At 41.8% G+C, this 14,296-nt stretch overlaps 3 protein-coding genes and 1 long non-coding RNA gene across 13 annotated transcripts in view; 2 read left to right on the top strand and 2 right to left on the bottom strand.

The window, feature by feature from the left end:
- Nucleotides 1-149: 149 nt before the first annotated feature.
- On the top strand, nucleotides 150-6,117 carry emc8 (ER membrane protein complex subunit 8). 2 transcript variants are annotated; one of them, XM_053677757.1, is made up of 6 exons: nucleotides 187-269; nucleotides 572-760; nucleotides 1,563-1,639; nucleotides 2,423-2,492; nucleotides 3,861-3,955; nucleotides 5,135-6,117. In XM_053677757.1, exons 1-6 carry the CDS (start codon nucleotides 258-260, stop codon nucleotides 5,292-5,294), a joined length of 603 nt encoding a protein of 200 aa, XP_053533732.1. In that variant the 5' UTR covers nucleotides 187-257; the 3' UTR covers nucleotides 5,295-6,117.
- LOC128629522 (uncharacterized) lies at nucleotides 2,008-7,094 on the bottom strand. The gene is made up of 3 exons (XR_008393831.1): nucleotides 6,755-7,094; nucleotides 6,182-6,266; nucleotides 2,008-2,137 (listed from the first exon to the last, which is right to left on the bottom strand). It is a non-coding gene; the product is annotated as an uncharacterized LOC128629522 (long non-coding RNA).
- A 76-nt stretch (nucleotides 7,095-7,170) lies between these two features.
- On the top strand, nucleotides 7,171-12,405 carry gins2 (GINS complex subunit 2). Its single transcript, XM_017465591.3, has 5 exons — nucleotides 7,171-7,347; nucleotides 8,000-8,114; nucleotides 8,418-8,517; nucleotides 8,987-9,113; nucleotides 10,279-12,405. Exons 1-5 carry the CDS (start codon nucleotides 7,258-7,260, stop codon nucleotides 10,405-10,407), a joined length of 561 nt encoding a protein of 186 aa, XP_017321080.1. The 5' UTR covers nucleotides 7,171-7,257; the 3' UTR covers nucleotides 10,408-12,405.
- gse1b (Gse1 coiled-coil protein b) overlaps nucleotides 11,477-14,296 on the bottom strand; it is a 245,592-nt gene continuing 242,772 nt past the window's right edge. For all 9 annotated transcript variants that reach the window (XM_017465582.3, XM_017465583.3, XM_017465581.3 and 6 more), the window contains one exon: nucleotides 11,477-14,192. In XM_017465582.3, the coding sequence (XP_017321071.1) occupies nucleotides 14,055-14,192 (138 nt within the window). In that variant the 3' untranslated portion in view covers nucleotides 11,477-14,054. The remainder of the gene's footprint in view (nucleotides 14,193-14,296) is intronic.

Genomic DNA, 14,296 nt, shown 5'->3' with positions numbered 1-14,296 from the left:
TACAATTTACGGTACCGGTGTCCAGGCAGCACTTGAAGACAACACGTTACATTCCCTACCCATATTAGTAGAAATCCCGCCTCCTGTACTGTGATTGGCTGGTGTTTAAGACTAAACAGTATCTCACTGGTCGGTTATTTGCGAATACAAACTCTTATCCAATCAGTGAAAATGGAGTAATGTGTTGAATATGGGTGAGTTAAAAAAAAGAAAAAAGAAAAAAAAGAACTCATCCAAGCAACCGTTTGAATCAGCTTATGATTCGACAGGCAGGTTTTTGTTATTTTATACACACAAAGACATTGAAAGAAATTATTTTTTGATTGATATATTTAGGGAGCACTTTGCAGAATCGTAGAATAGAGACCGGGAGTAGGTATGAATTTGGGAAGATAAGGAAAATTAAGTTAGCTAGCGAGCTAATAGGCGAACTTGTGCGTTTTGTAAGAAAGACTCGTGAGTATTAGCTCGGTCATTAGAGCTCACAGCTCACACACTCCAGTTTACTATATATGCCAAACGTTTGAGGTTTAAAAAAATAAATAAAATGCCTATAAAACTAACCACTCAGGCGTACTGTAAGATGTTACTACACGCGGCTAAGTATCCTCACTGCGCCGTGAACGGGCTGCTGGTGGCTGAGAAGCAGAAGGAGAAGAAGAAAGAGGGCCACGGGGTCTCGGTCCTGTGTGTGGACTGTGTGCCTCTTTTTCACGGCTCTTTATCTCTGGCACCCATGCTGGAAGTGGCCCTGTCTCTGGTAAGTATCTCTCCTTTGAAACCAAAGCCTGCTTCTCAACTGCTTTACATACTGTATGTAAATAATAACCAATAACAATGCTGTGCTAAATGGGTGTGCAAACTTTTGCAAGCAGCAACCCTTTGCAGTGTGCAACTACCACAAACAATACACACGATCAGTACGTTTACATGGACAACAGTATTAACCCGATTAAGAAACTACCATGTAAACAGCGATTTCTGATGAACTTAATCCGGATCAAGTCGTGCTCGAGTGTAAACACAAATCGAATTAAGACGTGTGGAGTATTCCTGGTTTAGCCGCTTTATCGGGAGTGCATTTACGATTACGTTTACACGGACAGCAGTAATCTAATTATTGACTTTATTCTGAATAAGACGTATAATATTCTGATTAAAGTGTTCACATGAGTCGCTTTTAGAACATTCCTTTCGTGTTCCCGTTTTACACGTCGTATAGAACGTAGAGCTATAAACGGCACACGTCGTTACGTCCTGACGCCACGTCGTCCGACGTTCCGTCCAGAATTCCACGTATCAACGTACGGGTCGTCTTCGTTATCGTACCGTATAAGGTTTTGGGTGTTTAATTTTTAACGTTATGAAAGATTTAAGTGTAGTTAATTATCTGTTACGTTATACCGAAATTAATCTTTGAGGTTTGGGTGGTCTCGTGCCGGTATTTTTTTACGAGACGAGCTCTCAGGAACGGTGTTGTTCTCGTCATCCTCTCGTTTTCTCTCTTTGTTTGAAATTTCAATTCGGTTTGTATATTTGTTTGTCTATTTTTTCCCCCTCAGATCGATACGTGGTGTAAAGAAAACAAATACGTCATTGCCGCTTACTATCAAGCCAACGAACGCATAAAGGATGCGAGGTAATAATACGTTTTTTTATAAACTTACTGTAGGTACTCGGACTAAAGTTGGAGTGTGAGGACACACCAGTGTGATGCTGTATGTATGTGACAAAAGTATCATATCGCAATTCTCGAAAGGCATTGTATCACGATATTATATAGGTTTATGAACAATTTAATAATTGATATTTTTACTTCTAAGAAAAAATATTTTTACAATAAAACTTACAAAAAAAAGATCACAGTGTTTAAGTTACCTCGAAGCGTCTTGTGACAATTTATCTCAATATTATACGGTTACAATCTCTAAACTCTAAGCAGTGGCTCCTCCCCCTATTTGATTAGCCAATAGCGTTTATCTTACCTCACAGCCCGGGCTGAGACGTTCTTGACCGTTAGTACTGTGGATTTTTATCATTCCGGGGGCGGGACACTTCAGATTCTAGAGAGCACGTGACTGGACAGGAAATCTGATGAGAAGCTGAAGTGCAGAATGATGTCATCAAAATTGTTGAGCTGTATCGGTGGGAGAGACACAGAGAAAGAGAGTAAATTTTCAATGCGTATATCTTCAAAATGTGAATTTTGTCATAGTTTTCGAGCGCACTAGCTTACAGATAACCTTAATGCTGCGACATTCGTACTAAAAGCCAGAAAGCTTCCATTTTGATTTCATGGGGACTTTTAATAAAAAAAATGTCTTTCCAAATTGTAGAAATGTAAACGTAAGCTGTTTTTGTGAAATTCCCGGCCGTGCTGCGACAGCCACGTGTCTTATTAACTTTTCTTTCTCCTCCTCAGGCCTAGTCATTTTGCTGAAAAGGTCGCTACGAGGATCTTAGAAAACTTCAGCGAAGCAGCCATGATCATCGTGAGCGGTTTTAAATCTGTTACAGGGAAACTCCAGCGTTTTCTCAACATAATTCTTGTGTACTCGCTTACTCTGGGATTTTTTTTAATTCACAGTTGCTTGACAAATAGATCCAAAACCCAGATAAAGAAAAAAAATCTGTTTTGGTTAGGTATGTAGATACTGCACATCTTTTCGGCTCTCGTACGCAGCAGTGTGTCAGAGATGCCTTCGGAAATGAACCGTTTCTGCGTATATAAAGAGCAGTGATGAATGAGCAGTAATAAATATCGAGAGAAAATGAAGACGTTAGCCAGACACAAATCATCTGTTTTCAGTGCAGTGTGAGGAAAGAGCCTCTCGTCTCATCTCATCTTATCTAATCGCCTCTAAATCTCCTCATCTCCTCTCATCTCCTCTCCTCCTCATCTCATCCCCTCCTCCTCATCTCCTCTCATCTCATCTCCTCTCCTCCTCATCTCATCTCCTCTCATCTCATCTCCTCTCCTCCTCATCTCATCCCCTCCTCCTCATCTCCTCTCCTCTCATCTCATCTCCTCTCCTCCTCATCTCATCTCCTCTCATCTCATCCCCTCCTCCTCATCTCCTCTCCTCTCCTCTCATCCCCTCTCATCAAATCTCCCCATTTCCTCTCAGCTCATCAGATCTCCTCCTCATCCCCTCTCATCTCATCAAATACCCTCTCCTCCTCATCTAATCTACTCTCGTCTCCTCTTCTTCTCATCTCCTAATCTTATCTCATCTCCTCCAAAATCTCCTCTCCTCTCCTGTCCTCTCCTCTCAGAGTCCAATTAATCGGTATTAGATAGTAAACGAGCTCGCCCTACGTTATTTTTAGCCACTTTTTAACCTGTCAGTTAGGTTTCCACACGGGATTGGACGGAACACTGTGCTAGATAATGAATTTATCATGGATCCTCCACTGTTACTGTGTCTGTAGTGTACGTGTGATTACCCCTGACTGGAACTTCAGCCTCTTGAAAAACGACCAGACGGCGTGTTTACTCAAAACTCGCAACAACAGCTATTATACGTTCTATTATACCACATTGTTGGCAGTTATAGTGTGTAATGTGTAGAGATCGACCGATTTTGATGTTGGTGCTTTCATCAGTGGATCCGATATTACAAAAACCGATATCCGGTTATGGAAAAACGCTTAAATATCGGGGAAAATATCAGTAAAAGCAATTACCGGTCGATCTCTACTAATGTGTGATTATACAGCGTGTAACACAAATGGAGAATTTGAGAATCGTACTCATGATGGATGTGGATGAAAAACGTTGGAGTGTTCCTTTAGATTTAATATAGATGTGAGTAAAGTGCGAGTCACTGACGCTGATCCCACTGTGTTTACTCTCTCAGGTGGACAGCAGCAAGTTCACTATGGGATGCTCTGCACCGGCTCTTTCCATCTATGATCATTCTGACAATAAGTGGAAGTGCAGAGATCCAAGCATGTGAGTACCGTTACTTAAAACATCGCCGTCTGCCCTGATCAAACATCATTACCCATATTATACTGCAATTCAGCATAATCTCTCTCCATCTTTTCTCCATCTCCTCTCCTTTCCATCTCTCTCCAACTCATCACCTCCCCATCTCATCACTCATCACCTCCCCATCTCATCATCTCTCCCCATCTCATCACCTCCCCATCTCATCACCTCCCCATCTCATCACTCATCACCTCCCCATCTCATCACTCATCACCTCCCCATCTCATCACCTCCCCATCTCATCACCTCCCCATCTCATCACTCATCACCTCCCCATCTCATCATCTCTCCCCATCTCATCATCTCTCCCCATCTCATCACTCATCACCTCCCCATCTCATCATCTCTCCCCATCTCATCATCTCTCCCCATCTCATCACTCATCACCTCCCCATCTCATCATCTCTCCCCATCTCATCACTCATCACCTCCCCATCTCATCATCTCTCCCCATCTCATCATCTCTCCCCATCTCATCACTCATCACCTCCCCATCTCATCACCTCCCCATCTCATCACCTCCCCATCTCATCACCTCCCCATCTCATCACTCATCACCTCCCCATCTAATCACTCATCACCTCCCCATCTCATCACCTCCCCATCTCATCACCTCCCCATCTCATCACCTCCCCATCTCATCACTCATCACCTCCCCATCTCATCACCTCCCCATCTCATCACCTCCCCATCTCATCACTCATCACCTCCCCATCTCATCACCTCCCCATCTCATCACTCATCACCTCCTCATCTCATCACTCATCACCTCCCCATCTCATCACTCATCACCTCCCCATCTCATCACTCATCACCTCCCCATCTCATCACTCATCACCTCCCCATCTCATCACTCATCACCTCCCCATCTCATCACCTCCCCATCTCATCATCCAACATCTCATCTCTCCCCATCTCATCTCTCTCCATCTCATCATGCCCATCTCATCTCCTCCCCTCCCCTCCTCATCACCTCTCCTCTCCTCCCCATCTCATCTCTTCTCCGTCTGCTCTCCATCTCATCAGCTTGGCGGCGCTAACTAACTCAGCTTCACATCGAGCTCGCAGTGTTGATTAGTTTCCTATACCAGCACACCTCACAGCGTTGTATTCGATGATCTGTACATTTATCCGTTACAGAGACCCGTTCGAGGACTGGACAGAAGCTCAGAAGATCACATCAGCCTTGCTGGAGAGCAGATCCTACGAAAACCTCATAGACTTTGACAACCACCTGGATGACCTCAGGAACGACTGGACCAACCCCGAAATCAACAAATCCGTGCTGCATCTCTGCTGAACACGTCATCTGGCGGCAGCACGCGTCACGTTATCGTTACCGTATTCCCATTCACACCTGGAGGAAAAAAGCTCTGAGATCTGAGATGGTTGAGATTTCTAATCCCTGTGAGGGACTAAGAGCAGCGTGAACTTATTAACTTGTTAAATGTTTTTACACATCCACATTTATTCAGAACACCGCTACAGCGTTTCATTCGGATCGATTGCTTTCTTTTTCTCATTACCGCTTCTTTAGTTTGATAAAAGTCACTATTATCGATATGAATCAGCACAGACACTACCAGCTTCACGCCAACGTTTTCCACCACGCGCACGTCCCGAAATCAAGATTAAAATCTACCATTTTGAAGAATTGGATTGGTTCTTTGCTTATTTGCTTATTTAACCTTTTATTAAATCTTAGTTTCCCCCTAAGATCCTTACAAAATACCGCAGTAGATTTTTTTTTTAGAAAGTTGTTTGCATTAACGTAGCCTCACAGAGATGTTAATAATGAAATTAGTCAAGAGAATATGTCAAGTTTTCCACTTTATGACATTTAAGTAATATATTTAACCATTTTAATATATGACAATAGGAAGGTGGGGGGGGCTAAGTCTTAATATATAAATCACTTTTTAAGCTCTGCCATGTTTGGGTTTAGTTCGTTAAGGCACAGTTGATGTGTTTAAAAAAAAAAAACAAAGTTAAAAATAGTGCAGTAATATTCACGACTGAAAGGAACATGTTTGTTTATTGCTCTAATCTGGTTTGAGATCTCAGTGATTAAATTGAGTTTTTGTAAAACAAAATGCGAGAATAAAATGTTTTTAAGCAACCGTCTTCAGTATTGTGTGTGTGTGTGTGTGTGTGTGTGTGTGTGTGTGTGTGTGTGTGCGTACGTACGGACGGGCATCCCATCTTTTGATCCTGGGAACGTTGCCAGATTGGCTCCGGACTCACCGCAGCCCTGAGCGAGATAAATCAGTTGCTAAAGATGAGGGATAAAGTAAATACAGTACAGGTAGTTAGCTTTTGGTGGATGTGTAGAAACTGTGACACCAATGAAATCAATTTGATCAACTTTAAAGTGTGTGATGATCTTCACCGCTTCTTCTCAGTGAAAAATTCCTCTTCTGGCTTCATTGATTACAGAAAGTAGCAAAAAATATTATAACTATTAATAAAACTAGTGTATATTAAGACATTGATAGTGAAATAATCAAAATATATCTATTGAAACTGACATTTCTTATAGCTGAGAACGGCTGAATGTCAGCTGGAGTCTGGAGACCAACAGGATAAAGACACAACTTTTTTCTTTACTTGGTTCTTTTTCTGTTGTTTACTCTTTTACTCAGTTATTTTCCTGTTTACTTACTTACTTCTTGGTTCATTTTTTCTGTTTACTTCTTTACTTGGTTATTTTTTAATGTTTACATATTTACTTCTTAACTTGGTAAAAAAAAAATTCATTACTTCTTTCTTTTTCTGTTCTTTACTTCTTTATTTGTTTTCCCCTTGTTTACTTCTTTACTTGGTTCTTCTTTTTGTTTACTTCTTTACTTGGTTCTTGGTTCTTTTCCTATTTACTTCTTTACTTGCTTATTTTTACTGTTGACTTCTTTACTTGCTTCTTCTTTCCTTAGCATTTTGTCTTATTGTCGTCTTGTCACTCACAATTCATTTTTAACTCCTCTGGTATTCTCTTTAAACAAATCAAACAACACAAATATTTTCTCTCTCTTTTTTGTCCAGCCAGAAACCATGGTGGCGTAAACTTTTGCACTCCCGGTTGGTCTAGGGTTACGTCGCTGCAGCTCCGTCGCCATCTGGTGGCGAAATCGTACGTGAACTGTAGACCATGTGACCTGTGACGTCATCCAACATGGCCGAATAACTGGCGGGAAACCAGTTCTAGTTGGTTGCTTGTGAAATCCGGTGCGAAAATATTTAGTTATTTCTGTCAGTAAAAAATAAAAATGGATCCTTCAGAAGTGGAATTCCTCGCTGAGAAGGAAATGGTGAAGATTATCCCAAACTTTAGCCTCGATAAAATTTATTTAATCGGGGTGAGTAAAGTAAATATTCCTGTATAATCATGTAAACCTCTACACTGTCGCGAGCTAGAAATAATATAGCTGTTTATTTTATTAATAATGATCTAATAAACGTAAAAGTGTATTCTCAACAGCAGTTTAAACCGCTGTGCTAAATAATATATTTAAATATCGCGTGATGTAACATTTTCATATACTCTTTAGTTCAGCAATATGTACGGAGTTGCCAGATTTGTATATATCACACCAAAAACAAACAAACAAACAAACAAAAACTCTTGTACCCTCTAAATCACTGCCAATATCATCATCTTAAATTACTGCTAAAACAAGACATTGTCCTAAATACCTACCTGCCCCAGGATCCTAAAACAGTCTCGCATCTTGTATATTGTGATGAACAAAGTGTATATGGGAACGAGCAGACACATTCATAACAAAAGGGAAGGGTGATATGATAAAAAAAAAAGATCATATCAGGATACTTAGACGGAATTTATCACAGTATGTTATGTTGTTATAAATATTCGACACTATTTCTTACAGTACAATAGTATTATAATCTGTTTTGTATGCATTTATATCAGTTCTGCTGGTTGACTGTAGATCTGGCAACCCAGAGTGTATAATATTAAACATACTGTATGTGTTTGTGTTCCCACAGGGAGACCTGGGACCGTTTAACCCGGGACTGATGGTGGAGGTGCCCGTGTGGCTGGCACTCAATCTGAAACAGAGACAGAAATGCAGAATCGTTCCTCCGGAGTGGATGGACGCCGGTGAGATGAACTCGCCCGTCCTGTCGCCTTTTTTTATTGGACAATATATCGTCCCAGAAATAATCGCGATGAACGACGATATTATCATCATTTTAGGCCTAAATGCACCTTTAACATTACCTTAAGCTTTGTGGAAATAAGCTCCACCCACTGGTCTCTCATATTCACAAAACACATGCATACGGATTTATCCTTTTACACACACACACACACACACACACATCAAATTTACATGATAATTATTTAAATGACTAATTATGCGTCCAATTAAATGCTCTCTACATGCCCCGCCCTGTCTTGTAGATAAACTGGAGGAGATCCGAGAGCAGGAGAGAAGAGAGGAAGCCTTCACCCCGATCCCCAGCCCTTATTACATGGAACTGACCAAGTTACTACTAAACCAGTGAGAAATTTATACGTTAACATCATTTTTTTTATATATATATAAATATATAAAAAATAAATGAGAAGCTTGCTGGAGGAAATGAGTTGACATAAATCTGTGCCTCATTTATACATTTTTTTTCTAATTAAAGTGTAAATATTTCAAACCGGACTAAAATTTTCCACCGGATTTACAAAAGTTTGCTCATTTGCATGTAGCGACGCCCAGGAAACGAAATGAAGTGGAAGGTATTTTGACTCACTTCTATGCCAATGAAAATATTTAACGATCAATAATAATAATAATAATAAGCAAGCGCTAAATCTTCCATCAGCTGAGGAGTTTGTAATGTCGACATGATGATACCTGTGATTTGAAATAAACCTCACATGCGTCTCTGTTTTGTTTGAATCTATCTCTCTCTCGCTCTATATGTGTGTGTGTATATATATATATATATATATATATTTTTTTTTTTTTCTTGTAGTGCTGCGGATAACATCCCGAGAGCAGACGAAATCCGGACTCTGGTCAAAGACATCTGGGACACTCGCATCGCAAAACTGCGTCTGTCCGCCGACAGCTTCATCAGCCAACAGGAGGCTCACGCCAGGGTACTGAGCAAATAAACACACACACACACGCACACAACAGCTAAAGCTAACCTTACACGACGTGGCCTCAAGCTAACGCTAGCTAAATTAGTAATTATTATTACACACATTAGCTAGCTAAGATAAATATTATTAACTCATTAAGTCAGGATGGAAGTTTGCCTAACCTTAATTAAAGGTGCAAGAGTCATTTTTAAAATTATTTATTACTTGTGCAAATAACTTGGAAGATTTTTAGATCATGATGGAAAATGATCGTACAAGCCGTAGCTTTAGCTACGTTTAAATCTGGACTGTCCAAGCGTTAACGTAGAGCTGTAATTAGCGCTAAACTAGCTTTAAGTAAAACTCACAAAACTTTATATTCTAGATTTAGATTTGGATTATAGCTTTACGCAAACATTAATTACTTCTGATTCAGAATGATCCATTCATGTCGGTAAAAAAAAAAAAGCACTAGCACCGATTTTAATGAAAACATAGTTATTCATCAGATCAGTCAAGCGTTTGTTTTTTTCCCCAAGATCCGGTCTCTAACACTTGGGTAGGCGGGTTTGATATTCAAATGATGTATATTTGATATATATTTTTTTACTACTTGAGTTCACCTCCCATTCATGCCCATGTTCACCAAGCTCCGCCCCCAGGATCATCTGAGAGCATCTGAAGAATGACTGACAGGAGGCCTAGCTATCTTACAGCATACTTATACAAGAGAAATAAATCCAGTCATTAACATTCTCTCTCTCTCTCTCTCTCTCTCTCTCTCTCTCTCTCTCTCTAATCTGGCTCTCTCGCTCTCTCTCTCTCTCTCTCTCTCTCATCTCGCTTTCTCTCTCTCTCTCTCTCTCTCTAATCTGGCTCTCTCTCTCATCTCGCTTTCTCTCATCTCGCTCTCTCTCTCTCTAATCTGTCTCTCTCGCGCTCTCTCTCATCTCACTTTCTCTCTCATCTCGCTTTCTCTCTCATCTCTCTCTCTCTCTCTCTAATCTGTCTCTCTCGCGCTCACTCTCATCTCACTTTCTCTCTCATCTCGCTTTCTCTCTCATCTCTCTCTCTCTCTCTCTCTCTCTAATCTGGCTCTCTCTCTCATCTCGCTCTCTGTGTCTAATCTGGCTATCACGCTTTCTCTCTCATCTCGCGCTCTCTCTCTCTGTCTCTGTAGCTGGATAACCTGACTCTGATGGAGATCAACACCACACGCACGTTTCTGTTAGATTCTCTGAACTACATGTACAAACTGCGCTCCAACCTGCAGCCCGGCTCAGGCCCGGGGAAATCGCAGGATTATTAATCCGCACCTTCAGGACGTCCACACGGCGCGTCGGTGCCGCAAGGTGACGTTTCCGGCTGCAAATCGTAGCAGAGTTCAAAAGTATTTATTACGGCCGTTCCTCCACGTCGACTTCTTGGCGGACACTTCGGCAGACGAGCGACTGTGGAAAGGCCTGCGGAGGTCACATGACTGTCTCACCAAGCTGTAGGAGACGTGCGTTTTACTGTGTGTCTATGAGGGAAATGTATTCTTACCCCACGTTCTCACTGGCGTGACACAAAGGTTCGTTTTTTGCGCGTGTACGCGACATGGAGACACGATTTCATCAACAAGCGACATTTGAGTTCAGATTTTCTTGATTCTGTGCGAATTAGCTATGAGGCTGTACAGAGGTACACGAATTTACCTGTAACTAGTACGGTTTAGCTAGTACCGTTAGATTGTTTTGCCAATCTGCCAAGAAGCTAGTGCGAAGCTGAACACGTAACGTAGTTCAAACATCCGTTTTGTAGTTGTTCGTTCTCGGGTCACATTAATACGTACTAGCTACATACGCTCACTCGAGTCAGCAGCGATCTCTGCTGCTTCCTTCCGAGCTTTTTCTTCGTAACTTTTAACGAGAAGTCGTATCTGACAGGGTTAGGATGAAACCACGGCTGTTTTTTTTATGCGTCAAAGAAGAAACGGGAACTAATCGCAGGTTAAGAAACCGAAGAGGATCGATCCGAGGATTCGTTCGAGCCGATCGTTTGGATTGGTCGCGTCATACGTGATTTGCGTAGAATCGTGTAGAGAAAAGCTCAAATTAAAACATCGGTTGTCGCTGAAATCGCCGCTCGCATGTACAAAACACTCGCGTGGAAAATCAACTACACCTGTCACTGGCCAGTGTGAATGTAGTTCATGCGCATTCGCCCCCTATTGGACATTTTGTGAACTGCAGTTCTGAACCCACTGCAGTTTATGGTGAAATATGAAATGTGAATCTTATTGTTTATAAAGAAAAAAAAGTGTGTGTGTGTGTGTGTGTGTGGGGGGGGGGGATTAAAACTGTACATATGATGTCAACACAAGCCCCGAGTCAAAGTTTAATTCTGAAGCATTTTATTTTTTTGTTTGAAATTACAGCAATATATTCATAAATACCTAATTACTACATTCAACAAAGAATATATTACATTACAATGAATTCAAACAAGTACATTTTTTTTCCTTAAAAACATGATTTCACAGCATCTAGACATCCTCCATTGGGTTGGGCGGGAGGGGGTGGGGCTTCTGCATGTGCGTGCGCTTAGTTGGGCGAGAGACACTGAGAGATAGGGAGGGAGAGAGAGAGAGGGCGTGTCCCTGCTCCTGGACAGGCAGTGGTAGTGCTCGCTCAAGCACACAAACAAACAAACACACATTGCACATGATGGATGCTCTTTAGGGCCAGCCTCGGGTCTGTAAACATGGAACCGCCTCCAGAAGCGGTTCATCCTGTGAGCCTGAGCGCCGATAACATGAACCTGCGATGAGCTGAACGACGCGATTATAAACTTTTTTTGTAAAACGTAACGCTGTATTTTGTTAAACGCGGCTGCTAATTGGCTCTGGTGTACCGCGGACAGGAGGAGAACGTAAACGCAGACGCTGAGGAACGCTGACGCATCGGTCGGAGATTAGGAGATAAAACAGGCTAGCGTTGGGTCGATGATACTGTACCTAAAAGCGTAAACGCAGATCCGTAAAAAAGTCCGAGTAACATTTTATCCGTATATAGAGATGGGCGGGGCTACGTCTGTGATGTCACTAATGAAGACCTAGCTTTGCACCAAATCACGTTCGATATGCGAGTTATTAAAGGATTAAGATGTAATGTTCGCTATATTTTTATATTAATGATCTAGCCGGCTAGCTATTAGGGATGGCATTAGGGGTGTGTCTTATTTGCATATCATGCATATTCATAGATCTTGGCGTTATTAATGCGGGATAAAGGTGGAGAGGTGTTCCTTGGTCATTTTTGTGAGGTTTCTAGTCTTACAAAACATATTAAACAATGGATTTTCCAAACCATGGGTTATACTTCGTGCTTCATCGTGTTTTACATGGAGTTTAAGCTGAAAATAAAACGAATCCGAACCCTTTTGTAGTCAAAATGCCGTTTTGTTCACTTTATATGCTTTATATTTATAATGTGTGTGTGTGTGTGTGTGTATATATATTTTTTTAAAGTAATTTTAACCTGAGGACACACACAGGCACCCCGTGTACACGTCCTGTGACTGATATGATTATATTCTATGCTAATTAACGATATTAGAACGAATCTTGTAACTTTTGACACTGAAAGAATTTAGCTTAGCGTTGATATGAAATTGCTTTTTTTTTTGTTTTTTTTGTTTGTTTTTTTTGGCCGTCAGCTCTTGCGCTACTAATGGCATGATTTGTTTTCTGATTTGTGGTTCTGTGGGTGCCTTTGGCACAGTACTCACTGATTAAGATACAAAAAAAGGGACTGAATGCAGAGAATGCGTGCTGTTTCACCATAAAATGTAAAATAATAATAATAATAATAATAATAATAACAAAATGAAATGGTCATGAGCCTACGGTAGAAGTCCAGAGTGCAGGGAGTGAGAGAGTGGTGATGTTCTGCTCTTCTTTAGACCTGGTGCTGCCTTTGGGGACGGATGCTACTGTTGTAGGCTACACACTCGCACGCGCACACACACACACACACACTCTCTCACACACGTACACCGGAGGTCCGCACTGAGCTCTTCCTCCGTTCTTTATCCTGACCAGCAGCAATACAAACACTAAAAGCAAGGCTCCGGCTTAACGCCCTAAAAAGCATGTGCATTTTTTTAAAATGGCAGGCTTCTTTTTTTTCCTTCTTCTTCTTCAAAGAACAATTAACGTAAGTAATAAAAACATAGAAAAATTCCTTTCCGTTTTGTTTCGGTATTTACAATACAAGGCATGAAGCACCTCTTTAAAAATTAATTTTTTTTTTTTACTTGAATAAAACTTTCCTTAACATTTTTAACACCCCCCCCCCCCCCAACAACAAAAATGTGCATTTTTAATTATTTATTGTTTTATTTTTTTTGAAGTTCTTCCCTAATTTTGAAAGGAGTTCTTTGTTAGAACACAGTACCTCCAGGTAGTTCTTCTGGGTTGTCTCTTAAGTGCATTTCCAGTTCCTCAGATCTCCAGGCCAGATGGTGCGGTTGCCATGACGATATACATTTTAGGGGGGAGTCACATGACCATTCAGTCTGTCTACGCGATCTGTCCTAGTGAGGCGCGGACTGCTGTTTGTACCGCCGCGCGCGCGTGTGTGTGTGTGTGTGTGTGTGTGTGTGTGTGTGTGTATGTGTGTGTGTGTGTTATGGACCGAGCGTTCCTGCAAGATCCAGGTGGGTGGGTTGGTTGGTTGGTAAAGGGCGTAGCACCTGTCCTACACCTTTCGATGGCACGTTTCATGTCAGATTGTGGGCTTGGCATTTACGCATCAGTCCTTCTCAGTGTACTGACGGTGCACCATCTCTCCAAAAACTCCGCCCTCGTTCTGTTGCGGAGGACCAGAGCGGGCCGGAGTCTGGGCGTTAGAAAAGAGGGAAAAGGAAGGGTGGGGGGTGGGGTGGATGAAACTCAGGTGATTCGGTGGGATGTCACCTGGGAGGATATCCCTTGAAGTGAGCCCTGCTCCAGGCCGTATGCGGCACGCTCAGACACTTCCTGAAGTGCTCCAGCTCGGCCTGCAGCTTCTCCCTCTCAGCCGCCAGCTTCTGCTTCTGAGTCATCATCTCCTGTGACGAAACGGACAGACAGACGTTAGAAACGGGCCGGCTGGGTTCCGCAGAGATAGAGAGAGAGAGACCGCTAGAGAAGAGCTGACGCAGAGGTGTGACGC

The sequence above is a fragment of the Ictalurus punctatus genome, chromosome 4 (assembly GCF_001660625.3).
Source record: "Ictalurus punctatus breed USDA103 chromosome 4, Coco_2.0, whole genome shotgun sequence".
Classification (NCBI taxonomy): domain Eukaryota; kingdom Metazoa; phylum Chordata; class Actinopteri; order Siluriformes; family Ictaluridae; genus Ictalurus; species Ictalurus punctatus.
The sequence above is the reverse complement of the archived record's forward strand: the minus strand, read 5'-3'. Positions and strand labels throughout refer to the sequence as shown.